The 27,752-nt window shown below is 36.7% G+C and overlaps 1 protein-coding gene across 1 annotated transcript in view; it reads right to left on the bottom strand.

Annotated features, from left to right (window-relative positions):
• Window positions 1-336: 336 nt before the first annotated feature.
• The window catches only part of Pcnx (pecanex homolog (Drosophila)), a 149,003-nt gene continuing 121,587 nt past the window's right edge, over window positions 337-27,752 (bottom strand). Inside the window, exons 22-36 of the mRNA XM_013015492.1 lie at window positions 26,429-26,606; window positions 24,336-24,444; window positions 23,388-23,517; window positions 20,273-20,331; window positions 17,157-17,372; window positions 15,303-15,556; window positions 13,205-13,435; window positions 12,959-13,059; window positions 11,499-11,649; window positions 9,361-9,591; window positions 8,554-8,828; window positions 4,937-5,142; window positions 1,715-2,157; window positions 908-1,048; window positions 337-730 (exon numbers count right to left, since the gene is read on the bottom strand). Of these exons, the coding sequence (XP_012870946.1) occupies window positions 590-730; window positions 908-1,048; window positions 1,715-2,157; window positions 4,937-5,142; window positions 8,554-8,828; window positions 9,361-9,591; window positions 11,499-11,649; window positions 12,959-13,059; window positions 13,205-13,435; window positions 15,303-15,556; window positions 17,157-17,372; window positions 20,273-20,331; window positions 23,388-23,517; window positions 24,336-24,444; window positions 26,429-26,606 (2,866 nt within the window). The 3' untranslated portion in view covers window positions 337-589. The remainder of the gene's footprint in view (window positions 731-907; window positions 1,049-1,714; window positions 2,158-4,936; window positions 5,143-8,553; window positions 8,829-9,360; window positions 9,592-11,498; window positions 11,650-12,958; window positions 13,060-13,204; window positions 13,436-15,302; window positions 15,557-17,156; window positions 17,373-20,272; window positions 20,332-23,387; window positions 23,518-24,335; window positions 24,445-26,428; window positions 26,607-27,752) is intronic.

Here is a 27,752-nt window from a genome sequence, read left to right on the forward strand (position 1 = left end):
ATTTTTATATATAAATAAATGTTCTGAGAAATCTCAGATTTAGTGCATTGTAAAAAAATTAGTGCAGTTTTTTCATTAAAGTTTTTAGAGCTCAAGGAATAATAAGATACATCTATGTCTGTTCATCTCTTACTGTACATTAAACTTTACACTGCTATGTGTCAAATTGAATACTTTCAATGAGTCTGTTTGTAAAAATCAAGGTCAATGGATTTCATGTTCTAAGATACAACATGGCAATTATTTTTGGCAAAGAAATTAGAAAAATATGAGATCATAGTTTAGAAATAAAGAGTGTCGATTTAAAGCATAAGCAATGCATAGGAAAAACTTTTAAAAGATGTATTTTAACAGAACTTTGTCTTTCATGCAAATTTTTTTCGGCATCTAACTTAAAAAAATATTTCAGCTCTATTTGGAGAAGGAGACAGTGAAGGAGTCAGGGTGAAGGGTGAAGGAGAGGCTCTTAACCAAGCCACCATTCTCAAGTCTCCCACAGAGAATAGAAGTGACCTCTATAGGCATCTTCTGTTTACTCGCAAGGTCTTGGAAAGACGAGGGAATGGAAATGCAGCTATAAAACACCAGTTCATACTTCAGCCCCAAGTTCTAGTACCCCAGTTTCAATTACAGTCACGTATTTATCATCAATCTGAACCAGAAGCACGGCCTTGTCGATGTGGGATCTCGTACCTGGATCTCTGCTGCAAGGCACCCATCGGTGAATCACCTAATGACTCAGAAGGAAACAAGAAGTTAGTGATAGACCCTGAATGTACCCACGAACACATCCTTCAGGAGTAGAGGGAGCAATTCTGTTTGAGAATTAAATATAAATATATGAATCAGCTAAAATTATTAGTTAAGTAAATCAGGCTACAAAAAAGTGAGTTTCTAAAGGACTTACATGGCCTTCCATACCCTCTTGAGGACTCCAGTCTTTCCAGCTGTTTCTCCCAGCTTTTAACCGAATTCCTTCATCAGGCCACTGCAGCTCTTTCCTTTTGGACAGATTGATCCCTTCCAGAATTTGACCAGGATCCACAATCTAAATTATAAGGATCGCTTTTAATTCACTTTTCCCTTGATAATAAAATATAATCAAAATTTCTTTCATAGGACTCTGTCTGAAGTTCTCCACTGTCTATAGTAAAATTATAAAACCACCACCACCACCACCACCACCACCACCAAACAACTAAATAGCCAACTCAATTATTCTTAGCCTATGGGTTAGCCATCCTGCCACAGTATGTGCCCATGCTAATTAAGAGAACCTATCACTGTGCAGAAACTGCTTATTTTCTGTGTCGAAGCCAGTAGAAACTTTTCAACACTCAAAAGTGCTCTAGTTTCATAAGATTCCTTAACTCAACAAATAGGGCATAAAAACTAAAGCAAAGCAACAGCACAGGTCATAAAAACTAATACAAAGCCGGGCACCAGTGGCTCAGGCCTGTAATCCTAGCTACTCAGGAGGCTGAGATGCGGATCACGGTTCAAAGCCAGCCTGGGCAGGAAAGTCCGTGAGACTCTTATCTCCAATAAACCACTAGAAAACTGGAAGTGGCGCTGTGGCTCAAGCAGTAGAGCACTCGCCTTGAGCTGAAGAGCACAGAGACAGTGCCCAAGCCCAGAGTTCGAGCCCCAAGAAAAACAAAAACAAAAACCTAAAGCAAAGCAACAGTACAGGAAGACTCCTGGGCTTACTCACTTGAACTCTGTAAATTACTTCCCCTTTTCTGGCATGTGAATTATTGGCAGGACTCAAGGTGCTGACTGGCTGGGGGTCAGTGGCACTGCTCTGTCCTCCCTCTGTCCCAAGAAAACCCACAAGAGTGTGATGTTTGCAGGCAGGGATGCTTTGGCTGGAGCTGCTGGAGGAAGGCAGGCCGTGCTGCACACAGGTCATGCCACTCTGACTGGCTGGGTCCATCTGGTTCACCATGGAGAGGCGGGATTGGATGGATGAAGGCAAGTTTCGAAGCGATATCTGGCTGGTGGAAGAGCGCCGACATGGCACAAATCCTGTGGTGGACATCCGGAAAGATGAATGGCGGCTACTGTAGCAGTAGGAAGACTGGCTGGCTACGGAGGCCCGAGCTGGGGACTGTCTGACCAGGCTTGACTGTACAGAGTGAGCACTGTGGCTAGTGCCTAGAGGGAGTAATAAGAGGAGGCATCATTCAAAGGAGCAAGGTCTTAGTTGGGGCTTTTGTGTTTTAGTTTCTAAGATTTTCTTCATTAAGCAATTATTTGGTACATTTATAGAACTTGCTACTTATGTTTAAATCTGAGAACTGTTTTCTTGAATGAATTTTGTTGGGCTTTTGTGTTTATTTTTTGGTGATACTAAAGTTTGAACACAGAGCTCTATTCTCAGCTTGCTTGCTAAGCTGGCACTCACCCACTTAAGCCATGCCTCCTGTCAGGCTTTTTGTTGGTAATCTGAAATGGAATCCCATGGACTTTTAGGTCTCAACTGGCTTGAAACCAATTTCTCTAGATCTCAGCCTCCCAGTTAGCTAGGGCTACTTACAAGTGTGAGTCACTGGTGCCTGACTAAATTTTGTATTTTAAATTTTATTTCCTAAAGTTTTCTTTCTCCCAATTCCAACAAATTATAGCAAAAGCAGGATTTAAGGTTTATATAACTCCTAGTATTTAATGGAAATACTTTGAAAAAATAAGAACATTTTAAATAATTCAGACATGAAGCATCTCATGGAAATGTGAAAGCAGTCAAAATGTTTATTAGCACTCATGGCCTGATCTCACCTACACATGGAATTTTAAAATGTGAACCTCATCGAAACCAAGAGATATTTGTCAGAACGTACAAAGTTCCAGTTAGATGGGACAAGTTGAGATCTCTGCAGGTGACGAGTAACATTAATGTACTGTGTACTTGAAAATTATAATAGAGTATGTCTAAAGTTTTCTTACCACCAAAAATTCTATGTATATGAGCTGACAGATAGCTTAACTAGACTGATTTAATAATTTCATAATGAATTCATATATCAAAACCCACCATCTATGCCAAAAATATATACAATTTTTATTAGTTTATTGGGCAAAGACAAATGTTTATTATGGGCATATGACATGTGGCAAGCTCTGTAGTTACTATTTCTCAAAGTCTGTTAGTGTCCTTTCTGTCTCTTCCACTGATGAGTTATGTTGCCTAGAGAATGAACATCAAGTCATGTTCATGAACATTAAAGAGATTACTACTAAATACTACCTCTCAGGAATACTAAACAATGGCTTGATGTGATTCTTTTTTAGAAAAATTATCTGTAAGTAGTTATACAAAAGGGTTTCAATTCAGTATGTCAGTTTATGACTACAATGTATCTTGATCAATGTCACCCCTTTCATCATTTTCCTTGTCTTCTTCCTGATTCTTAAGGGCGATGTGAAGGTTGTCAATTTATACTGAAAACCTGGTTACATGTATTATTTTTTATACCTTAGAATGAAATGAGTTAATCAATGTAAGAGCAAAAGCAATTCTCCAGTTTTCTGGCTGGGGGTATAGCTCAGTGTTATAATACTTACTTGCCTAGTATGTGCAAGGCCCTGGGTTGGATCCCCAGCATGGCCAAAAACAGAACAAGCACACAGAATCCTGGTTTTCATTAAGAAGAAAAAAAGAACAGCTTTAAAGCTGATTATCTATCCACCTAAAGTCTTAATTTAATTATACTGGAACATTTTTGTTTAAAACTCTGTTGGATTGACATGAATGGAGGAAGGAAGTATAGTGCTGATCACTATTTTGATCTATAACAAAGTGGTGCAAAAACAGATGAAGCCTGACTGCTCCTGCACAAGGCACAGACTTGTAGGCCTCCTGAAGACCAATCAGTGAGAGTAACTTCCATGGTCTGGAACAGGGAAACTTTCCTTAAAGAGGATACGAAAATAGCAGGTTACAAATTAAAATAAAAACTGTCATTAAAAAAGACCAGGTACTCTTCATAGGAAGAAAATGAAAAGCTAAACAAAACTGGAAATGACCATTTTAGTACCAAAAACTTTCATATAACATGAAGAATATTCGAAACTAAATTAATATAAAAAAGATAACCAAGTAGAAAAAATAACAGATAGACAAGAAGAGGCACTTCAGAGAGAACAGCAGGTAAAGTAATCTAAAAAGCTTCCTAGAGCAATACAAATTAAACAATAAGATTACAGACACACTATTTCCTAGCCCTACAAGTAGAGAGCTGGGGGTCAGAGGAGATGAAGGACACCCAAAGCTGGGAAGGTCAATGGTACAAAGTCAATGGTATAATCATTCCTACTGAAAAAAATTATTGGAGGTGCCCATGTAATTGTAACCCCTCTGTACAGTATTTTCACAATAAAAAAATAAAAATTATTGGAGAGATTTTTGTCATTAGTTATAAAGAGACTTATTTGCTGGGCACCTGTGGCTCACACCCGTAATCCTACCTACTCAGGAAGCTGAGAATGAAAGATAGTGGTTTAGTGGTTCAAAGCCAGCCCAGGCAAGAAAGCCCATGAGACTCTTATCTCCAATTAAACACCAGAAAAACAAGCAAACAAAAAAAACCCCAAAAAACAGAAGTGGGTGCTGTGGGTCAAAGTAGTAGAGCACTAGCCTTGGGCTTTTAAGCTCAAGGACAGCACCAAGGCCCTGAGTTCAAGCCCCATGACAGACAACATTCTCATAAATTCTGTCCTAATCACTTCATCTTTAAAGTTTCCAGCCTAAGAAAGTAGTAAGTGATACACAAAGATTTACTTACAAAAATTGTTACAACATAGGTAAGAAAAGACCAACTCATTACCAATAGTTAAGTTAAATAAAATATAATATTAAATATTATTTGTCTTACAATGCATACCACCATTAAGAAGCTAATACATGTATTACACACAACACTTGGCTTACTATTACCTAGTACTGGAGGATATGATGTGACAGGTGGGTGGAGTCCTGCTCCTGATCCCTGTCCAGGATTTCCAGTGCTTTCCTGGGACATGAGACCGTGGGGATCACTGGCAGTTGTTGCATTGTGACCAGGACAGGAAGTTCCGCCTCCCGTATCAGATTCTTCAATATTGCCACCACTATTACATCCAGCTCCGCAACCTTTCCTTAGCCTACAAATAAATACCAGAATAGGACAATTCCAAGATCACTTCAAAATACTTTATTCTTTTTCCAGCTAATCTGAGCTGATAATGCTACTAATGTCCACTTTGGAAACTATTTATGGTATAATAAAAAAACAAAATTTTAAAGAATAGCTAAAGAATCATATCCATTTTTCTATTACTGCCTCAAATCTTTATAGGTTGCTTCATTTTTATATACTCTTATCTTTCCTATATCATAATAAGGAACTGTATGTACAAGACTGATTAAGAGGGGCACAAGGTTCTGTATTTAATTCCCCAGAACTAGACTTGGTTACAGGATTTTATGCAGGTAGCATTAGATACTTAGGAGACAAAGAAGACTTAATATATGAAGTCTCTTGTTGGGTAAGATTAAGACAGTGTTTTAAAAAGGTAATTGGGGGGGCTGGGAAGGTGGCTCAGTGGTAGAGCGCTTGCCTTGCATGCATGAGGCCCTGGGTTCGATTCCTCAGCACCACATAAGCAAAAAGAAAAAAAGCCAGAATGTGGCTCCAGTGGTAGAGCACTAGCCTTGAGCTGAAGAGCTGAGGGACAGCGCCCAGGCCTAGAGTTCAGGCCTCACGACTGGGCCCCCCCCAAAAAAATAAAAGACTCATTAAGACCACAGCAGGAAACAGGTTTTGTCAGTGTTTGTTCCATGACAAATGCAAAAAAACTGAATTTATTTATACTGTTACTATAGCACATTTTAAGAAAGTGGTTTTATTTTTAAGTGTTTTTTAAGATAGGTGACTAGTTGTCTGGAGGATGGCCATGACTATCTCAGTCTGGCAATGGAAGTCTTACATTCCAGAATTCAAGTCAAATCAAAACAGCTGGGTATACCACCTATATGCCAATGATCCTAGCAGAAAAAAGCTTAACTTATTCAAGGTAATTCCAGCATGATATATACATATAATATACTTATATATAAATATTATATACATAAACATATATATATATATATATATTTTGTTGGTGGTGGTCATGGGGTCTGAACTCTGGGCCTGGGTGCAGTCCCTCAGCTCTTCAGCTCAAGGCTAGCACTCTACCACTTGAGTCACAGCACCACTTCCGGCTTTTTCTGATTATGTGGTGCTGAGGAATCGAACCCATGGCCTCATGCATGCAAGGTAAGCACTCTGCCACTGAGCCACCTTCCCAGCCAAAGCATGAGATATTTTTTGAAAAGAGAATTTCTCTGAACACTGCTTTGGCATGGTTGGATAAAAATGGATGTTAAAATGCTGGAACTTTACTCTTAAAGCACTGGATATTCTTAGAACAAGATTTAAAGGAACCTCTACAAGTCTAATCCCTACATCCTGTTTTCCTTAAGCTCTGATATTTAAGAATCTGAAATCTTTTCAAGAGTTGCAAACCTTTTTTTTTTTTTTTTGCCATTTTTCTTCATCATTCATTAAACAATGATATTCCCATGCCACACATCATAATTTACCAGCTAAAGGGTAGAGAAAAAATTCACATGCACTCTTGAACATAACACATTTGAAACTGGTGATGACTGGATTGTTAAAAAAGACAAAAGATATCTGTATTGTATAACCAAGCATTTCAACATGCATGAAGTGCTCCCCCTACTGTTAGAACAGAATGCTAAAATAGAAGACAAACTTGCATGTGTTTCGTATATTTTTCTGTTAATTTTTCCTTTGCTGACAGAAAAAGCAAATTCTGTAAATAGTGGCAATATGCTGAGATAGAGTAAAAAAAGTAAACAAAGAAAACAAAATTATTCAAATGCCAAATACTAGAAAAATGGGTCTTAACCAAGATTACACATTAGGTTTACCTAAGAGTATTTTGTTGTTTTATTTGTTGTTTTTGGTTTATTTTAGTGCCAGGACTGGAATTTGAACTCCGGGCCTAAACACTGTTCCTTAGCTTTTTTTGCTCAAGGCAGGTGCTCTACCAGTTGAGCCACAGCTCTACTTCTGGATTTTTGCAGATTAACTGGAGATAAGAATCTGAGAGGTGTACTTGCTTGCCCGATTTTTGGCAATGTCACACTCTTCTGCAGAAGTAAAGTTTGCCTTGCTGAGACAATTCTTTAATTTTGTATTTATTGTTGAGACTCCAATGGTTTTTTAAAATTATTTGCTATTTTATTTTTTATTTACTTATTTTTTGGTCAGTCATGGGGCCTGAACTCTAGGCCTGGATGCTGTCCCTCAGCTCCTCAGCTCAAGGCTAGTGCTCTACCACTTGAGCCACAGTGCCACTTCCTCCAGTGGTTCTTAAAAAGCCTATTTACAGCATATATGTAAGGACATTTGCCTTCAAAATCATTTTATAGTTATATATTGACTGTAACATTGACATTAACCTTCAAATTCCAGTAAGTATTGTCCAATTATGTCAATATTCCTTTTTAGGGAAAATAATCCATTTCAGATTCAACTGTTACTTATAGTTTTCATGCTATTTCAGTCTTTATCTTTTGAAAACTACAGACTACTTATTTTTGTAGAATGTCTCTTGGGTTTAAGACTTGAATTCAGTGGCTGGGTACTATTCCTGAGCTTTCTGGCTGAAAGCTACTACTCTACCACTTGCGTAACAGCTTCACTTCCAGATTTTTGATGGTTAGAGTTCTCATGGGGACTTTCTTGCTCAGGCTGACTAAACTGTGACTGAACTGTGGTCCTCAGATCTTAGCCTTCTGAGTAGCAAGGATCACGGGAGTAAGCCACTGGTACATGGCTGCCCTTGGGCATTCTTAAACCAGGGTTCTAGGTGAGAATTAACCTCTTTAACTCCTTAGGAAATCTGTACTAGTCAGGGTTCTCCAAAAAGCAGAATCCATGTATTTGTCTAGAAAGTTATTTGTTATGAAGTATTGTCTTATAACATTGTGGGAGGCAAAAAATGGCCAGGAGACTTTTGAGCTGGACCTTGATCCTCAGACCTCAAATCTCCCCAGTAGCTGGGATTATTGGCATGAGCCACCAGCTCCAGGCTACCTAAGATTTTGTTGCTGTTGGTTTTGGGGTTTGAACTCAGGGCCTGGGCACTGTCCTTGAGCCACTTTGTGCTCAAGGCTAGCAACCTACCGCTTGAGCCACAGTGCCACTTCTGCTTTTTGAGTGGTTAATTGGAAACAGGAGTCTCATGAGGACTTTTCTGGCTTTGAACCTTGATCTCAGCCTCCTGAGTAGCTAGGATGACAGGTCTGAGCCACTGGTACCAGGTAATGGTACCTAGGATTTTAAAGGCAAAATGCTTAGATTCTATTCCTTGAAGTTCAGATTTAGTAAGTTTATATTGTGCTATAGCATCTCTATTTTTTTCTACAAGCATCTTAGGCAAAACATGCTTAGATAAAGAGGGCTAGGATACACTGCCACTGAAAACAACACCACAGCTTACCTGTGCCAGGTTGACACTATGAAGTTTCTGATATTTCCTAAACTGATAGGTCCCCCAAGAATTTCTTTAAGCTGTTCATGGCTATCAGAGTAAGAAGTTGTCAGAGGTGAGACAAAGATTGGGTAGCCAATAGGTTGGTCACAAGATGAGTTTATCATATTCCGGAGAGCTTGCTTTGCATTCTGGATGCTACCTCTCTCTGGGTTACGGTTACGTAGAAAAACAAGTTCTTGCTGTTGCCCAGCCCAAAGGCCCCGGACACATTCCTTGTTCACCTGAAAATCAAAACACATGGAAATTTGTTAAGGGGCCAAGAATAAAATCAGAGAAACAATATGACAATCAATTGTGAACAGGTGAAAATAAATTAAGTTGGTCACATTTAAAAAAAACAATCAATTTCCTTTATCATTAGCAGGCTGCTAAATCAAAAAATCTATAGAGCTTTTCCCCCTGCTGTCTGGTAAATATATGAAGCAAAATGTAGTCCACTGAGTTTTTCAAGTTGATAAAGATTAAAGTTTAGTGAACAAGGTGAACAAGTGAACAAGTGACACCATTATTTTGTAACCTAAGGAATGACATTTTATCAGCAATAAGGTGCTAGTGGACTTTTGAAGAAGGGATGCTTCCCAGAATGCACATGTAGAAGATATAAGCATCAAAAAATGAAATACATGTTTAATTACTGACAAAAATAAGTCAAACCAGGTGCTTATAAACAGCACTAATGTAGTTTAGTCACTTTTTCTATAAAAAGGTTCAATCACTTTTCAAAAGTCTGGATCAAGTTACTAAAAAACTTACTTTGATGACTCTGAAGCTTAGGTAGCGCCTGTTGAGCATGATGATTTTATACTCATTAGTGCCATCATCCATGACATGCCGCAGAGCAAGCAAGGAAGGAGAGTTGGCAAGGACCGCACTCCGCCATGCTGGGTCCCCTTCATGGGCTATCACAAGGTTCTTTTCATGGGATACGATGGCCTCATAGAGCACAGTAGGGTCATCATACTCATCTGGAGAAGTGAAATGATCCTAAACACAGAAATACAATATACCTGAGTAGTACTGATGTCTAAACTCAGGATCTGTGCTTCCTAGGCAGGTGCTCTACCAACTGAGCCAACATCCTTCACCCACCTATATTTTTCTTTTTTTGAAAAAGAAGAGATTATTGTAACTTCTATACTCACCAAGTCACTAAGTAGAAACTCTTACAAAAGTTTAGTATGAAAATTTTATATCAACATATGAATATTAAGAATGAATCAGATTCTTAATCATAATTAGGTTAAGAATTAACTCATTACTGCTATAATATGTCTATAAAGGCTCTGCTCTAACCCAATCCTTTAGTTATCTTAGATAAGAAAATACATTTCCATTTTTCTTTTTTTTGCCAGTCTTGGGGCTTGAACTCAGAACCAAGATGCTGTCTCTGAGATTTTCTACTCAATGTTGGTACTTGCTCTACCAACTGAGTCATAGTTCCACTTTTGGCTTTTTTTGTGGTTAACTGGATACAAGTCTCAGATTTTTCTGCACAGGCTAGCTTCAAACTGCAATCCTCAGATCTCAGCCTCCTTAGTAGCTAAGAGTGAATGACCAGCACCTGTCCATTTCTACTTTTCATACAGTCTTTTTTTTTTTAAAGTTAGTCTATATACTTTCATTTATACATTTTTTTAAACTTAAGGATCATTACAGTGTTATCAGTTAAAAAAAGACCTACAAAAGGTTCTGCATTTGTAAGGCACTTTGTACGTAAAGCAATATACTCACTTTGTATATGAGCAATATCTTATATTGCGCATGGCTCTGAGCTGTGTGCACATATAGGTATTTTAATCATACAAAAGCCTCTAGGACTTAGTAACTGTATTCTGTATCTACTATGTAAAAGACTATGCCAGGCAACATGGATGGGAATAAGTGAGAAGAGAGTTCCCCAAAAATGCAGCCACTGAATCTGGTGACAGGATCTGTGAAAATAATCTAATGCTTCACAATGGACAAATGTCTTTCAGTCTATCATTTTGACTTACAATTTTGTCAAGTAAACTTGTCAAGGTTGAAAGTATCTGCATTTTTACATGTCTCAAAACTGAAGCTCAAAAGAACTAAAGCTGCTTCGTTGGGTTAAAAAGGCCTTTGGTGACACCAGATCTTCAATACTGCTCTGTTACTTCCTTAAAAATTCTTTCCTTCTTTCTCTCTTCCTTTCTCTTTTTTCTTTTTCTTTCTCTCTTTTTCTTTCTTTCTTTCTTCCTTTCTCTTTCTTGTATATTCTCTCTCCTCTCTCTCCCTCATATTCATTCAGTCATATTAGGCACAGCAGATGCATTTATCACATGATCTCCATCAGATCTGATAATTATAGTCAAATTTAATGATCAGAGAAATAAGTATTAGTACTTAATTTCACGATACATTTTTTAAATGACTTAGGGCTTTGGAAATAAATTATGGGACCTCATTTAATTTTATTACCTTACTAGGTTTATTTAATTAAGGAAAAATCTGTCTACCTATTATTCTATATAATACAGTAAGTTAAACACACAGTTCAGTAACAGCAGAATTTATACTGCTCCTCAGGTGTTACTGTTCTGCATCTGGAGTTGCTAGTTATTCATTCAGAGGCATGAAGTCAAAACAAAGACCCTGTTATATGGTCAAAAACCATTATTTTCAGCTTATGACTGCTTAAATTTGTCTTTAGGTTTATGTCTAGATCAGTCCCATTCTAATACTAATATCTAAATTTACTATGACTGTTAAGATTATAAACACAGGTTTAGGATTGAAAGAGTTAATGTTTTGCCATGAATCATGAGTCATCAAATGAAAGTCTCAAAAGGTGCCTAAAAATATATTATGGAAGTCAAATGAAGAAATACCAGTAAATCTCAGTAACGCTGTTAAAAATCTGGTCTTCTTACCTGATGAAGTTTAATGGACATACGGATTCCAGGGACTACTACTTTTCTTAGCAATTCCATGTCAGCAAAGATCCACTCATCTCGAATTGAAGAAATACGGAAATCTCCTTTAAATAGGGCATGCAATCCATAGAGGAATGACTCTAAATTACTGTCAAGATTGGAGATAAAAGTTCACATATTTTGACAAAGGTTTTCACCACACTAATTCTTATATCTGGCTGTACATCAAAATCATCTGGGAGTGTTCTGAAAATAGATTCCAAGAACTAAAGTCAGAAGTCCTAAATCAGAATTGTAAGAGATCTCATCTGGGACATTTGCTATGTAACTACTATAGCCCATGAAAATAAACAGAGCCTATAAGTCAAAATAAATTATGGAGAGTCTAATATAAAATAAGTAGTTAAGGAAGAAATTGAAAATATGCAGTGTATCTTAATTCTAATTCATATGGATTTATCTGTCAGAAAATTCAGTTTAGATTTAGAGTCTCAAAATCAAATATATATATATATATATATATATACACACACACACACACACACACACATACATACATACACATATATACAGAGCTGTGAGTCAGGCTCATGCCTATAATCCTAGCTACTCAGAGGGTCAAGGTTCAAAGTAAGCCCTGGCAGAAAAAAGTTCATGAGACTCTTATCTCCAATAAACCACCGGAAAACCAGAAAAGGTACTGTGGCTCAATGTGATAGAGCACTAGCCTTGAGCTAGTTCAGTGTCCAGGCCCTGACTTTAAGCCCCACAACCTCTACCATCACCACCACCACCACCACCACCACCAAAACAACAACAAAAACAAAAGAAAAGAAGAAAAAAGAAAAGGAAAAAAATAAAAGCAAAGGTATTAGTCTGAAAAAAATGGGAGATGACTTGGATTTTGAGGTGACTGAAAAATGTCTTCAATGCATTGGATTATCATTATCCATGACTATTCACATATGTGAATTTTAAGATAGCTTTAAAAAATTACCTGTAAGTGGTTGTACATAGGAGATGCTGTGTGACAAAGCACTTTATGAATATAATGTATCTTGATCAATGTCACCCCCTTCATCATTCTTACCCCTCTTTGACCCACTCCTTCCCTTACTTTTCTTAATTTTGTGATATATACAATTAATTACGGATTGCATTCTCCCCCTCCCCCGCTTCATTTGCCTTAGTCCTTTCTTCTTGGCCCTAGCCCTGCCTGTTACAAGTACCCATTTCCTGGTGCTTATTTTTGTTGGACTTTGACTTTGTAACCCAAAGACAGTTTTGCTAACCAGTTCATAGAATTTATTAATGTTCAGCAAGATGTAAAGAAGTTTAAAATCTAAAGAAACTTTTGTAATGAAGTAGCATAAAATGAACGTTTGCATAAAGAGTTATTTCAGAAAGTTAGACAGCTTCTCCTACTCTCTTCCTGAAAACAGAAATACCTACTTTACCTGGACATATGATGGGAAGCAGTTCCCAAAGCTCTCCGTCCCAGAACACAGAGTCCATAACAGAGTGTCACAAGGGATGAATCTTTGTCCACAGCTAATGGCTTTAAAAAAGAATAAATATTAGTTATCAGAAACGAATTACATAATCCAATAAATCAGTGATTCCATAACAACAACAGAAATATTCTTTCTACTTTCAAAAGAATTTGGATTCACAGAACTTCAAATGAAGTAAACCAGCCCTACCTTTGCTCTCCGGGAAGAACAGTACTCTATCCAGTTGAGGTAAATCACACAGAAACTCTCCCTGGATATGCCTGCAAGTCGATGGTCATAGTCTTCATCAATGTTTGGATTAAATGTTGGGTCCACATCGACATAATTTCCATCTGCACAAAGACGTAGTCCTTCCTGCATTGTCTCATTAGCAAGCCACTCCTCTAACTTAGAGGAGGTTATAACGTAATAAATGATACCCTAATTTAAAATCACAGGAAAAGAATTCAGATTAAAATCAAAATTTGGATTAATTTCAAACCCTCAGCAAAACAAAATCCCAACTATTTCTACAAATAATAAAACTCAAACATTTCATTCTAGTTCAGTATTCTACGTATACTTTCTAAGAATGTTAAATATACCTCAGGCCTTCCTAAATTGAATAACACTTAATACTTTAAAATCACAACTATAAATTCATCCAGACAATGGGCAGCATACTGATTTTAGTGCTTCTGAATTTAGAAAATATGAAGAGCAGTGAAAAAAAATTACTGTACTGCATTTATTTTGAAAATTTTCTCAGGGGCTGGGAAGGTGGCTCAGTGGTAGAGCGCTTGCCTTGCAAGCCTGAGGCCCTGGGTTCGATTCCTCAGCACCACATAAGCAAAATGAAGTGACGCTGTGGCTCAAGTGGTAGAGTGCTCGCCTTGAGCTGAAGAGCTGAGGGACAGCGCCCAGGCCCAGAGTTCAGGCCCCACAACCGGACCAAAAAAAAAATGTACAGGGTCATTTATAGATATACACAAATTAATTAAGTAGGCTATACAATGGGGAGGAGTCCAGTGGTATAACTCCTCTGAATAACTAATTTATAGTCTAACAAAATGAATACAAGGAAGCTAGAACATGTACTGTAAAGGGGAGGGGGGACGTAGGAATGGAGAGAGACAGGGTGAGTGAGTCATTATATTCAATGTATATATGTGAAAACAGAACCAACAACTTGAAGGGATGCATAGGGTCTAGAAAGATGTGGGAGAACTGTAAATGGGGAAATAATGACCAAGATACATGTTCTCATAAATACATTGTACTTACAAATGGACATGTTGAATTGAAACCCCTTAAAAGATAATAGATAAAATAAAATGATAATACCAAAAAAACTGGCTGCATTTCTACAAGACTTTTAGCAATGACAGAATATCTTGTGTAGTAAAGGATTAACTCCAGCCAATGAGAGGTCTGTCTCATGCCCTCAGGTTGTAGAAAGTAACCCTAAGTTCTTGGAATGGCTGCCTGGTAAGTCATTTTTTCCTTTTTTTTTTCAGGTGGCAGTCTAGAGACCACAATCCCAAATTGCTCTCTAGAAGACCTGGAAGGGGCTGGGAAGGTGGCTCAGTGGTAGAGCGCTTGCCTTGCATGCCTGAGGCCCTGGGTTCGATTCCTCAGCACCACATAAGAAAAAAGCTAGAAGTGGCACTGTGGCTCAAGTGGTAGAGTGCTAGCCTTGAGCTGAAGAGCTGAGGGACAGCACCCAGGCCCAGAGTTCAGGCCCCACGACCGGACCAAAAAAAAAAAAAAAAAAGACCTGGAAGACTTAGGTCAGCCATGTGGGTAGCCAGCCATGTGTAACATGACTATACCCCAATAAAGACCTACTTTTCTTCAGAGCATTAAGGAAGATGCACGTGTGAATATGCATGTGTGTGTGTAAAATTTCCTTAGCACAATTCCTAAAACATTTAGCTATAAATATGTTACTAATATTAATGAACAACTGGAAGTGTGTATCAGTACAGGGCTTAAACTCAGGGACTAGGCACTGTCCTTTAGCTTTTTTATTCAAGGCTTGCACTCTACCATTTGAGCCCCACTTCTTGCTTGTTGGTAACTGATGAAGATGAGAGTTTCACTGACTATCCTGCTGGCTTCAAACATTGTGAGTAGCAAGGATTACAGGTGTGAGCCACTGGTACACAGCTAAATTTTTTGAAGTTATATTTTTGAAGTTATATTTTTACTGACTTTCCAGAATTCTGAACAATTTGTAGGTTAAAAATGTGTGTTTTCCCTGGGAAACTTTAGTTACCCAGTGATCTAAGTAGTCACATAGCCTTACCTTGACATAGTAAGTTGTGAGAACTTTCCGAAGGTCAAAGACTTGAAGCATAGAAGCAGCACTATTATCAGTGATGCTATAACCCTCCAGAATATACTTAGTGACTATCACTTCCCAAGCGAGCCAGCGCTGGCTGAATGCAGCATTAAATGAAAGCACATGAGGAATGTGGCCAGGTTCACAACAGCAAAATCCTTCATCTTCTTCTACACCTTCAGTAATGGCTTCCACTTCCCGTTGTTGACAGTAGGTACCTTAAGAAAGAGAGATAGAGGCTATTACAAACAAAGATAATGAGAAAATGGGGGGAGAAATGAATGTTTCAAGGACAAAAGGAATTTTTTAAGACACATTACTAGTAGTAAAGTAGGGTTCATTGACCTTAGCATATTCATTAACAAATCACAGCAAACTCCAGAAACCAAATATATGTTTATCTCCTGCAGAATCACAATGTGCTTTAGCACATTAAAGATTGTACAGAAATGTTTTTCATTTTAATTCATACACTTCCAAACTTCCAATGGGCTTACAACTGCATTTGTATCGAATATACATATATCTCCTTAAAATATGAGTTTATACAAAAAAACAGTGTAACAAAACTAAGTTATCTAAGACATGGGAATATAACATGCAGAACTTAGAAGAACTGGAGCTCTATTTACCAGTACTGCATCCATGCTATAAGCAGAAATATAAAACATATCTTGTCTATTTGGATGTATTTAGTATTAAATAATTACATTTTCTGTTCTTAATTCTAAGGAGTTATATTATTTACCAATCCAGAACTCTCAACAATTTTATTATTTCATTTTTCTCAATTACATTCACTAACACTTTCACAATTATACTATATACTAGTGTTAAGAAAAATCCTTGTCTTAAACATGACATTCATAGGAAGTAGAGGAAGGAAGAAAACAGGAGACTCAAAGAGGCAGGAGAACAGTTACAAATAATAAACATCAAGCCTATTGAGCACTGCATTAATGTCTTATTTCTATGGAGGAGAGTAACTTCTAGAGAAGCAAACAAATTGCTCACAACAAAGGCACAGGCCTTCTGATTCAATACTACAGTAAAAGTTACTAGAGTACTGAGTCAGTCCTACTTTCCATTATAGTAACAATTACCTGAGGAAAACAACTGAAGAGAAGAAAGGTTTGTTTTTGCTCATGCATTCAGGAGTTCAAGTCCATCCTGGTGGAGAGGTTGTGGCAGAGCAAAACAGCTCATATCATCACAGCCAGGAAGGAGAGAATAAGAGAAAGAATATCTGCACTTATCTTTCCTCCTTTTATTCTAGCCTGATCCACATTCAGGACTGTCATCCCACCTCAGTTAATCCTCTATGGAAATGCAGTCGACACACCCAGAAGTGTGCTTTACTAATAATCTCATAGGTACTGAGACAGTTCAATCAAATCGACAATGTTAACCATCATCACAGGTACATATCTGAATAGATCTCTTTTGAGTCAAATGCTTCCATGCTTCTTATTCAAGACTGAAAAACTCCAAAGATCTTTTTAGAACAGATGAGAAACTCTCTAAAATCTCATGAGTCTAAATATTCTCTGACCGGAAAGATATTCAGCAAAAGGACTTGAAATTCCTGTAAAACAAGTTTCTACTTGTGCTTACAAATTATTTAGCGTGCAGGAATTGATGATATCAAGTTCACATGTTTCTGAATGTGATTTCCTTTGTAGAAAAACCACCTTTTCACACCTTTAGCAACTTTTCTCATGCTATAATCCTAAAAATCAAACCTTGTGATAACTTTCAAGGTGTAGATATATACAACGTAGAAATCCCAGATACATGCTATAAAAATAAAGATCTTACCTCTGAATTCAAGTCCGCGAAGCTGAAAAGTGACCAGTCCATTGCCTATCTCTATAAGGTGCACTAATGCATTGAGATAGTCAGAGGCGAGGATGAAACAGTCCCCAGTGCTGAAGTTGCCCCATCGCCCTAGCAGCAAATCGCCACAAAGGCTGTGTTGTAGCGATCTGGTTAAATGTTCATAAAAGATGGAATTCAGATTGTTGTCATCTGATCCTGTTAAGAAAGGATTTAAAAACAAACACTAAATTTTCACTTTAAGTTCCCTTTCTATTGACAAAATTGATCAAAACTAAATTCCAGTTAGCATTGTACTTATATCTATTTGACAAAAATAACACTAATACCGCCATAATTTCTGCATAAAAATTAATCACAGTGTTATCATTTACATATGAAGTGTCCCCCAAAAGGCTCATGTACTGAGTCTTTTGACCTCAGCTGGTGGCATTATTGGAGGTGGGGCCTAGTTAGTTAGTGGAAGGTCTTTAGAGGTGTGTTATTGAAGGAACATCCTTTTCTTTCCCTTCCTTTCCCTTCTTCCCTCCTCTGCCCATCATTCTCTCCTTGCTGCCATGGAGTGAGCAGCTCTGCTCTGCCACAAGCTTCCTTCCATATACTCTGCCTCATTACAGGCCTATAGCAGTTGGGCCAAACACCCAGAGAATCATATCTTTGAAACCAGGGACCAAAATAAATCATTCAAGTTGGTAATCTCCTATATTTTGCCAGAGATATAAACCTAATTAACACACAGGCTTCAACACTGAGAGTTAGTAGGCACATATCACTTCTGAGAGTTCCCTATCAGTGTAAGACAGAATTTGGTTAAATGTGATCTGAAGACTTTTCCATATTTTTGGCATTCCACAATTTATAATTCTTGGACAGTTATTGCTAGTCAATGAAATAGGCCTTATAATTAAATGCATGTAACAGAAACAAAAATGGTAAATAGAAATAAGGAGGAGAGAAAAGACTATTTGATAAAGGAAATATATATAGTATAAGATTTGAACAATACAATTGAAATCAAAGAGAATTAATCAGGAAGAACCTGAATACCAAGATGGATAACATTAGCAGAAATAAATTATATACACAGATACAGTAATGAAGAACCTACAAAACTGGGCATTAGGGTAATCCTGTCAGACAAACATTAGCATAAATATCACTTATCAAATGAAATGACCACATTTAGAAGCTGCCCATCCAGCTGGGCACCAGTGGCTCAAGCCTGTAATCCTAGCTACTCAGGAGGCTGACATCTGAGGATTGTAGTTCAGAGCCAGCCCAGACAGAAAAGTCTATGAGACTCTCATCTCCAATTAACCATCAGAAAACCAGAAGTGGCTCAAGTGGTAGAGCATTTGTTTTAAGCTGAAGAGTTCAGGGACAGTGCCCAGGCCCAGAGTTCAAGCCCCACAACCAACACACACTCTCTCTCTCTCTCTCTCACACACACACACAGAAGCTGCCCATCCAAAGCAATAACCTATAAGTTGTATGCAAACTATAGGAGAATGAAAAAATACTCAAAATTTAGTAGTAATTTTAAACTCAGTCCCACTAAATATATTTTTAAGTGAAGGGAGGCAGACAAAGGTATAATCCTAACTACTCAGGAGGCTGATACCTACAGGGCTATGGTCACAGGGCCATGTTCAAAACAAGCCCTGGTAGAAAGCCCATGGCTCAAGTGGGAGAGTGCTAGTCAAGCAGGCAAGCTAGGCAGGTATGAGGGAATGAATTGAATGTTGAGGGAAGAACTCTAGATTCTAATATTTAAAAAGTGTATATAATTCTGTCTTTTCATTTCAAAAGAACATGGATTTGTTACACTGGACACTGACAATGGCATCCTGAGAATTCTAGGCTTTTATAAGAATATAGCAGAGCTGAGATTGTTCTTTTCTCTACCAGAACGTGTTACTAAAAGCAAACAGTTCTCCTTAATCCAAATTTATAATTAAAAATCAACTTGATTCTTACAATTCAGTTTTGTAGATGGATAGAGCATTTGAATTTATGCATCAAAGGATACAAAGACTTCTGTCTATTTGGGAATAATGTCTCTTTCAAAAGGTAACTTAGTCGGGGGTCAGTGGCTCACAGACTTGAAATCCTAGTTACTCAGGCAGCTGAAATCTGAGGATTGCTGTTTGAAGCCATCCTGGGCAGGAAAATCTCTGAGACTCTTACCTCCAATTTACCATCAAAAAGACAAAAATGGAGCTGTGGCTCAAATGGTAGAACACTAGCCTTGAGCAAAAAGCTCAGGGACAGTGCCCAGATAGACTCTGAGTTCAAGCCCCAGGACAGATGGAAAGGGGAAGGTAAATTAATACCCTCAATTTCTGGCTGATTTCATTACAGCTGGGCAGTAAGATTCATAGAGAACTGTCGAGTTATTGGGTGGACTGATAAAATGTTATTTCCTAAATGACAACACTAAGAACCATTCGATAATGACTCCCTCCGAAGTGCTACCACTTAAGTTCTATCTCGGCTATCTAGATAATACCTCTGTATATAATCAATTAAATAAGATGAAATTAATATTTACCTAAACATCTGGAGAAATGTGGAAGCAAATATATAAAGAAACAACTGTTTCTCCTCCCATAATCCTGTCCTTTACAGCTTTAACTGCTTTATAATTTTTAACCTGTGTAATAACAATCTTTGAGTAGCATTTTTCTTATCAGCATTATTAAAATAATTTGATAAAAGATAGGATATAGTCTAATTCACTTACTTTGCTAATGTAAAAATAAAGAAAAGGATATTTAGTTGTGTGTGTGGTGTGTGCATGCGTGCGTGCATGTGTGTGTGTGTGTTTAATTGCTATTTAAATCTATAATCCCAGCATCTGAGATGCTGAATTCTCTTAAGAGGACTGTTTTAGGTGAGCCACGGCTACCCAGTGTGACCTTGTCTTGGTCCCATCTCAAAAATTCCATAAACAAACAAAAATAAAACAAAGACCTTTGGGAACTTGTAGGGCATTTCCAACAAATTGGGAGTTAAAGTAAATATGTATACGTATATACATATGTAGAAAGAAATCAAATCCTTGGAGTTATTGACTTACTCACAAATAGAACTATTACCTGGATTTCTATCAAGCTGGGAAGCCAATCTGGTATTTGAATGATCAACTCGTTTTGTGCTAAAGAAGAAAAGATAAAACATTTTTAGTAACTTTACACTTTTTAAAGAAACAAAAAGTGAGGAAGAAACTATAGGACATAAACAAATATATCATCACTTCAGAAAGTCTCTAGGTATAGTCAACAACTTAGTATAATGCTAAATTCCTTAGTAGCATACTTTTATGGACAGTTTTTTTTTATTTAAAATTTTTCCCTCTCTTACTTTCACAAAATAAACTACAAGCTCAAACATTTCCCCTATTTTATTGTACAGTGTACTGAAATACATCTATGAATGTGCAAAATAATAAAAATGGACCAGCATCACAAAATTCAGACTGCATGTAGTTCGAAGGCATTCACAGAGCATGAAACACTCTTTGCAAGGGGAAGCTACAGTCCTGATGCTAGTGGCACTGTGGTCTTCAGACCAATGATTCCTCAAATGTGGTCCATAGAGCCCAAGACTCCATTCAAAGGGTTTTTCAGATCAAAATTTTCCACATAAGAAAATCCCATTGGCATTTGCTTTTTTCACTGTGTTGACAACTGCAGTGATGGTGCAAAAGCCAACAGTAGGTAAGAATGTTGGTGCCTGAGCACAAATCAATGCATTGGCCTCAAATACCCTACTCTTCACTACTTCATGGAGAAAAACAATTAGTTTCATGCTACAATGTTGCTAATGAAGCAGTTCTCTTCCATCTCAACTTCTTAGTATAGTCCTGTTTGGTGTCATATAGAAATATGGCAAAATGAGAAAAGACTGCAGTCTGCTAGATTCTAAATACAATGCTTGTTTCAAGAGAAAAAATTTGAGCAATAATTTAAACTACAAGCTCAATTGGTGGCTTTTCTTTCTTGAACACTATTTTTACAAACAGCTATTGAAGAGTAAAATTATTCAGATTCAACAGACATTTCTCAAAATAAAAGAAATTCATCATTTCAAGGAAAACAAGTGGCAGTATCTGCTGACAATGATAAAATTACAGCTTTCAAACAAATATTAGAATTTGGGTGAAGTTGGTAGCCACATAAAACTTGGTAGCTTCCCAGTGGTTAGACACTTTTATTTTGATGCATGTCATTACCATGTAATAAATCACATTTGGAAGACCTATGCTACTCAGTAAGCCAGTGTTTAGCAAATCATCAAAAATAATACTCCAAAATTATGCTTACTTAAAAGATCCATTGAAAGTACATAGAATTTGCATAACACAGTTCCAAGTGTTTACAGCTAAGATTCTACCTTACAGCTAGCTTTGAAGAAACTATCATTTGTTGAATTTTACTGAAGGATCAGAGAAAAATATCTACCATTGTCATACAAGTCTATTAAAATAATTCTTTTTCAAACATATATCTGGGAGTCAAAATTTAATTATATTTCAAGCAAAACAACATGCCACAATAGACTGAATGCAGATTCCATCTGTCTTTTAATCAACTAATCAATAAGATTTACGAAACTGTAAAACAATGCCTTTCTTTTCACTATTTTTAAATGTGATTTATGTTACATGCAGTGGACATATTGGGATTGTTTTCATTTTGTTTTGTTAAGACATGGTCTAAGTGGCACAGGCTGACTTTACCTTGCCAGCCTCCTGCAACAACCTCCCTAGTATTGGGATTACAAGCACAATGGATATATTATTATTTTAATATAAACATTTGAAATATTTTGTTTTTCCTTCTACCACAGCAAATACTGATAGATAGCATTTTCAATAATTTATAAGTGTATAAAGAGATTCTAAGACCAAAACATTTAAGAACTATAATATCAAAATATTACTTTGGGAAGAAATGGTCCAGAAGACAGAAGATATAAATAATCCTGAAATTGTACTGAAACAAGAAACACTGCATGGTTCTAGGTGAAGTACCAAAGTAAACATTTTAACTCATAAGCTAATTCACTGTTTCAAAATCCTACCTCTTGAACTCAGGGCATAGGCACTGACCCTAAGCTTCTTTTGTTCAATGCTAGCACTCTAACAGTTGAGCTACAGCTCTACTTCCAGCTTTTGGGGTGTTGTTTGTTGGAGGTGAATCTCACAGACTTTCCTGCCTGGGCTGGCTTAAAACTGACATTCTTAGATCTCAGCCTCCTAAGTAGCTAGGATTACAGATACAAGCCATTGACTCCTGGCTAAAATCTATAATTTTTCCTAAGTAAAAAAAGTCAGTGTAGCCAGGTGCTGGTGGCTCTCACCTGTAATCCTAACTACTCAGGAGGTTGAGATCTGAGGATCATGGTTCAAAGCCAGCCTGGACAGAAAAGTCTGAGACTTTTATCTCCAATAAACCACTAGAAAACCAGAAGTGGTGCTGTGGCTCAATTGGTAGAGTGCTATCCTTGAGCTGAAGAGCTGAGGGGCAGTACCCAGGCCCAAAGTTCAAGGCCAACACACACACACACACACACACACACACACACACACAGTATGTGGTTGTATAGAAGACTGTAGACAGTCATGAAGATAGTAGAACTAGTATAAATCTTTTTTAAAATCAATGCAATAATGCATTACATAAATGTGTTCAAAATATGAACTATACATAATTCTATAATTTCTCTCAGATTATATACAATGATAGTTACTAAGCACTAGATCAGTTAGCCTAAGGAACTAAATCTATATGGAGAAAACACTGTATGTATAAAAATAGTCATTGAACACTTTTCTTCATGAAAAAAACAGAAACAGAGAAGTTCAGCTCTAGAAGTAGCCAGCTATATCTAAGAAAACTATGTGACAATTCTATAACTTATAGCCATAAAACATTGTACAGCACAGACCCACAGTATTATTAATGTGGCCTAATTCTAAGAAATATCACTGAAAAAAACTTTTAAATTTTTGAGCTGAAAAAAGATGAGAAAATAAAGTAATTTTCCCTAAACACTTAGAAAAATTTTAAATTATAAAAATATAAATTTTTAGCAAAAATATTCTAACACAACAAATGATGAACAATAACATCTTGTAAAAATGCTGTCAATACTTATTTCTTGTAAAAAAGACATAAGTTGTTATTTCAAGAATTTTACTTTACTCACTTATAGTCTCTCTCCCAGAATTTCACAGGTCTAACATACGAAGTGATGAATATTGCACTTCCCAGGAAGGGGTTTAGTGGGGTGGAGAAGAAGGCTGATACAGCAGCCTGGATAAACAACATGGCTGAATCTAAGGAAAAACTGGTTAAGGAACTTAAATATTTATCTAAACATATATGCCAAAAAGGAAAAAGGAGGGGAAAGCCTCATAAACACATTTAGATCACAGCAGTTAGAGAAATGAGATTCCCCTGAAGAATACAGAAAAGAATGTCACTGGACAGCATAAGGCCCTACCAACAGAAATACAACAAGAAACATACAAATTGGTTTGATGTGTTGAGAAGAACCAAATATATATTTTCAAATATGTACATAGTAAAAGTTAATATGTCAAGCTTAGGAATAGATGCTTGAGTTTAATTTTCTAGAAAGTTCTAAAATTTGCAGATACCTAACATCTGCATTTCATCATCATTGAAGTTACTAGTATTTACTGTTATTCAGATAATCTTTTTGAAAAGTAACATTTTTGACTCCAGTAAAAAAAAAAACTTCTAAAAAATGCAAATAGAAAATTTCAGACAAAAGCTTAATTACTATCATTATAAAAATTTGATTATTTTAAAATATTTCCAAACGTATGTACACATTAAAAATTCTTGACTTTAATAACATTCACAGTAATTTATTTTTAAAGTATAAAAATTTTAGCTATCATTCCTTAATTATTAAGTCTTAATATATTTCTCATTATGTAGATGATCACAATATTAGTACGAGTTACATATCTAAATCAGGACAGTTGTAGACTCAAAAGATTGAGTTTTTGATACTGTATCACATAGCACCCTATAGTCTATGACTATGGAAGGCTTTGCCTGTAAGCTGACATTCTCATCAAGGATATGACTATCCAGTCTTAGGAAATTTTATTTAGAAGGATACGGGGCACTGCAAAGGGCTGAGCAAAAGCATGGAAAGCAGAGCCCCATGTAATCTGCCATGGGGCAATGTAGGTGTACACAAACTGCAACTTATAAAGGAGTTCCCAAAGCTGCAGGAGGAAAAAAAAGACCATCAGTGAAAAAATTTAATATGTACTTGAATATGAATGTGAAAGACTTGGAAAATGTACTTCCTTCCTGAGAAATGACATTGAAATATTTTCCATTTGTATAATAGGATAAAATTTATCAATTACCAAAACATTGAACTTATTTTTAAGAGATCCTTCCTTTATGTTTCATGTGCTTAAAAAGCTGTTTGTCCTCTACTGGTCAGCCATGTTACCACTGCTACAAGTAAAATAAAGTTTAAGAAGCAACAAAACCATTGTCTTTGAAAAAAAAGAATCTAGATGTCTGTAAAGCTAGGACATTTATTTTCCTCAAACGTAAATGCTCTGGAAACTAAGTATGCTTCTACAATATTAAAAAGAATGTGAAAATAATAGTTTCAGTAATACAGTTGTCATTGACTATTTGCCTAAAAATTCCATGTGTATACTAGGAATATGTTCAAAACCAATTGTTAATGGAAACATAATACACATTTTAATATTACTCAACTTTGGATCTTCTGCTTTTGAGTATGTCTTCAATGCTAAACCAAGGATTATCTCTGCATGTTAGACAATGCAAAGCACAACTCTCAAAACAGATCACAGAATCTTAAAAAAAAATAGTTCTCACTAGTTTGGTGGAATGTCTTACAACTGTACCTCATCTCTTAAAATATTTTAGGTAAGCTGGGAACTGGTGGCTCATACCTGCAATCCTAGATACTCAGGAGACTGAGATCTCAGGATCTCAGTTCAAAGCCAGCCTGGTCAGGAAACCAGAAGAGGAGCTGTGGCTTAAAGTGGTAGAGCACAAAAACTCAAGCCCCACAACTAACAGCAACAACAAAAACTATAATAATTTTTAAAAATAGAATACTTTAGTAGATTTGTAAATCAATTTAAAAAAGAAATCAGGACTGAGAGTGTACATCTGCCTAGTATGTGTGAAGATTTGAATTTAATCCCTAGCATTACAATCAATTGATCAAATAAATAACAATTTCAACCAATTAGAAAATGCAAGTGAACCCTAGTATTCCTGGCTATGATTAGAATTGTGTTATCAATTCATAGTACTAATATGATCAAGATCACAGAAAGTAGAAGTGATATATCATCATGATGCCATCAGAATTACTCAAAAGCAGTAACTTGGACAACTTTAGATTGTAAATGTGCAACAGAATGTACTCAAACTTTTATTACAATACAGAAGGAGAAAGTGGTATGTAATTACTTGAGTAGGTGGCTGGCAATAACATTTTTATACCTACTAAATTATCTAGCTTTTGCTAGTTATTTTGGTGATGGAGTCTCATTGACTTCTGCTTAGGCTGGCTTTGAACCTCAATCTTCCAGATCTCAGCTTCCTGAGTAGCTAGGATTAATTATAGACATGAACCACCAGCACTCACTACCACTCATGTATCTAAAATTATTCAAAATCACAGCTATTTTTAAAAGATCTTATTTAAAATATATACACATATTAACGTTTCTCTAATTGTTCTATATTAGTTAATCTTTTACCTAGCAAGGAATTGTGTGTGTGTGTGTATGCGCACGCGCGCATGTGCACACATGCTGGGGATAGGGCTCGAACTTGGGACCTGGTGCTCTCAGTTGGCTTTTTCTGCTAGTAGATGGTGCTCTATCACATAAGCCACATCTCTATTTCTGTCTTTTTGCTGGTTAAGAGTCACACAGATTTGTCTGTTTTGGCTGGCTCCAAATCAAGACTCTCAGAATCTAACTAAGTAACTAGGAATAGGCATGAACCACTAGCACCCGGTGCAAGGAATATATCTTTTATAAATCATAGTGTATAACATTGTTTATAGATTCTAATATGTTTCAAAATAACTAGTTGACTAGAAGGATTAAAAAGTCAAAAGTCATATAAATTTAATCCTCACTAAATAGATTACTACATAAGGAGGCAGTTTTGGTAGAGTAATTCCTTTCAGTGATAAATTACCTTGTTGAACAGTATGGACATGAAGAAGAGATCCAATAGCATGGTTTCTGAAAAAGCTTCATAGTCAAATTTGAAAAACAGCACAGTAAAGATGACGGTAACATACTGATACGTAGGGCTGCTAAAAGAGGATCGCAGCAACTTCAAGCCAGCAATGGTGATCATTAAAGCACCTAACCTGCAACAAGAAACAAGTACAATGCATCAACTCATGGCTGAAAACACTGCCACATCTGTCAACTTTAGAAGAATCGTCACTTAATTAACATATGTATATATTTATATAAACTACTATAAATGAATCATAAAGATCATGTGCATGGTGGCACATGTCTATAATCCCAGCACTGAGGAGGCTGAGCCAAGAGAATGGCAAGTTTGAGGCCAGCCTAGGCTACCCAGTAGGTTCCACCAGGCCACATAGTGAGACCCGCTCAAAAATTAAGCAAATAAACTAAACAAGTAAGACTTATATAGCTAAACAAATCATATCCTGAAAGGAGTTGAGTAGTATATTCTTTTTTTGCAGCAGCAGTGCGATTTGAACTCAGGGCCTAGCATTTTCCAAGGAGGTGTTCTAACACTTTTGTGAGACACTCAGTCCCTTTTTTTAGTTATTTTTTGGGTAAGGTCTCCTGTTTTTTCCTGGGGCTGGGCTCAGACTGTGATCCCTCTACCTAGAGCCTCTTGCACAGCAGGGATCACAAGTGCATGCCTCCACACTTGAGCTTGTTTTTTGAGATAGGGTCTCATGAAATTTTTTTTATTGTGAAAATACTGTACAGAGGGGTTACAATTACATGGGCAAGATAATGAGTACATTTCTTATCAAGCATTTTGTAGCCTCCTCCTTTGTTTCCCTTCCCATCCTCCTCCTTCCCCTCCCACCAAAGTTGTAAAGTTCGTTTTCAAGATAACGACTTGTGGTCTCATGAATTTTTTTGCCTAAGCTGACCTCAAACCACATCTTTATAATTCTACTTCCTACAGAGCAGAAATTACAGGTGTGTACCACCATATCCCATTTAATATTCTCTTTTAATATTGTATGTATACACAGATATTTATGTATTTATAGGTATATACTATGATCTTTTTCTTCTTTATAAATAAGCATGTTTAAAAAATAATCAGTTGTAATTCTCACACTGGGTTGCCTAGTGTCTCAATATTTCTATGACTTTAACATTAACTGTATTTTGCACATAAAAATACATTAACAGGGGCTGAGAAGGTGGCTCAGTGGTAGAGCACTTGCCTTGCATGCATGAGGCCCTGGGTTTGATTCCTCAGCACCACATAAGCAAAAAGAAAAAAGCCGGAA

Source organism: Dipodomys ordii, unplaced genomic scaffold (assembly GCF_000151885.1).
Source record: "Dipodomys ordii isolate 6190 unplaced genomic scaffold, Dord_2.0 Scaffold2, whole genome shotgun sequence".
NCBI lineage: Eukaryota > Metazoa > Chordata > Mammalia > Rodentia > Heteromyidae > Dipodomys > Dipodomys ordii.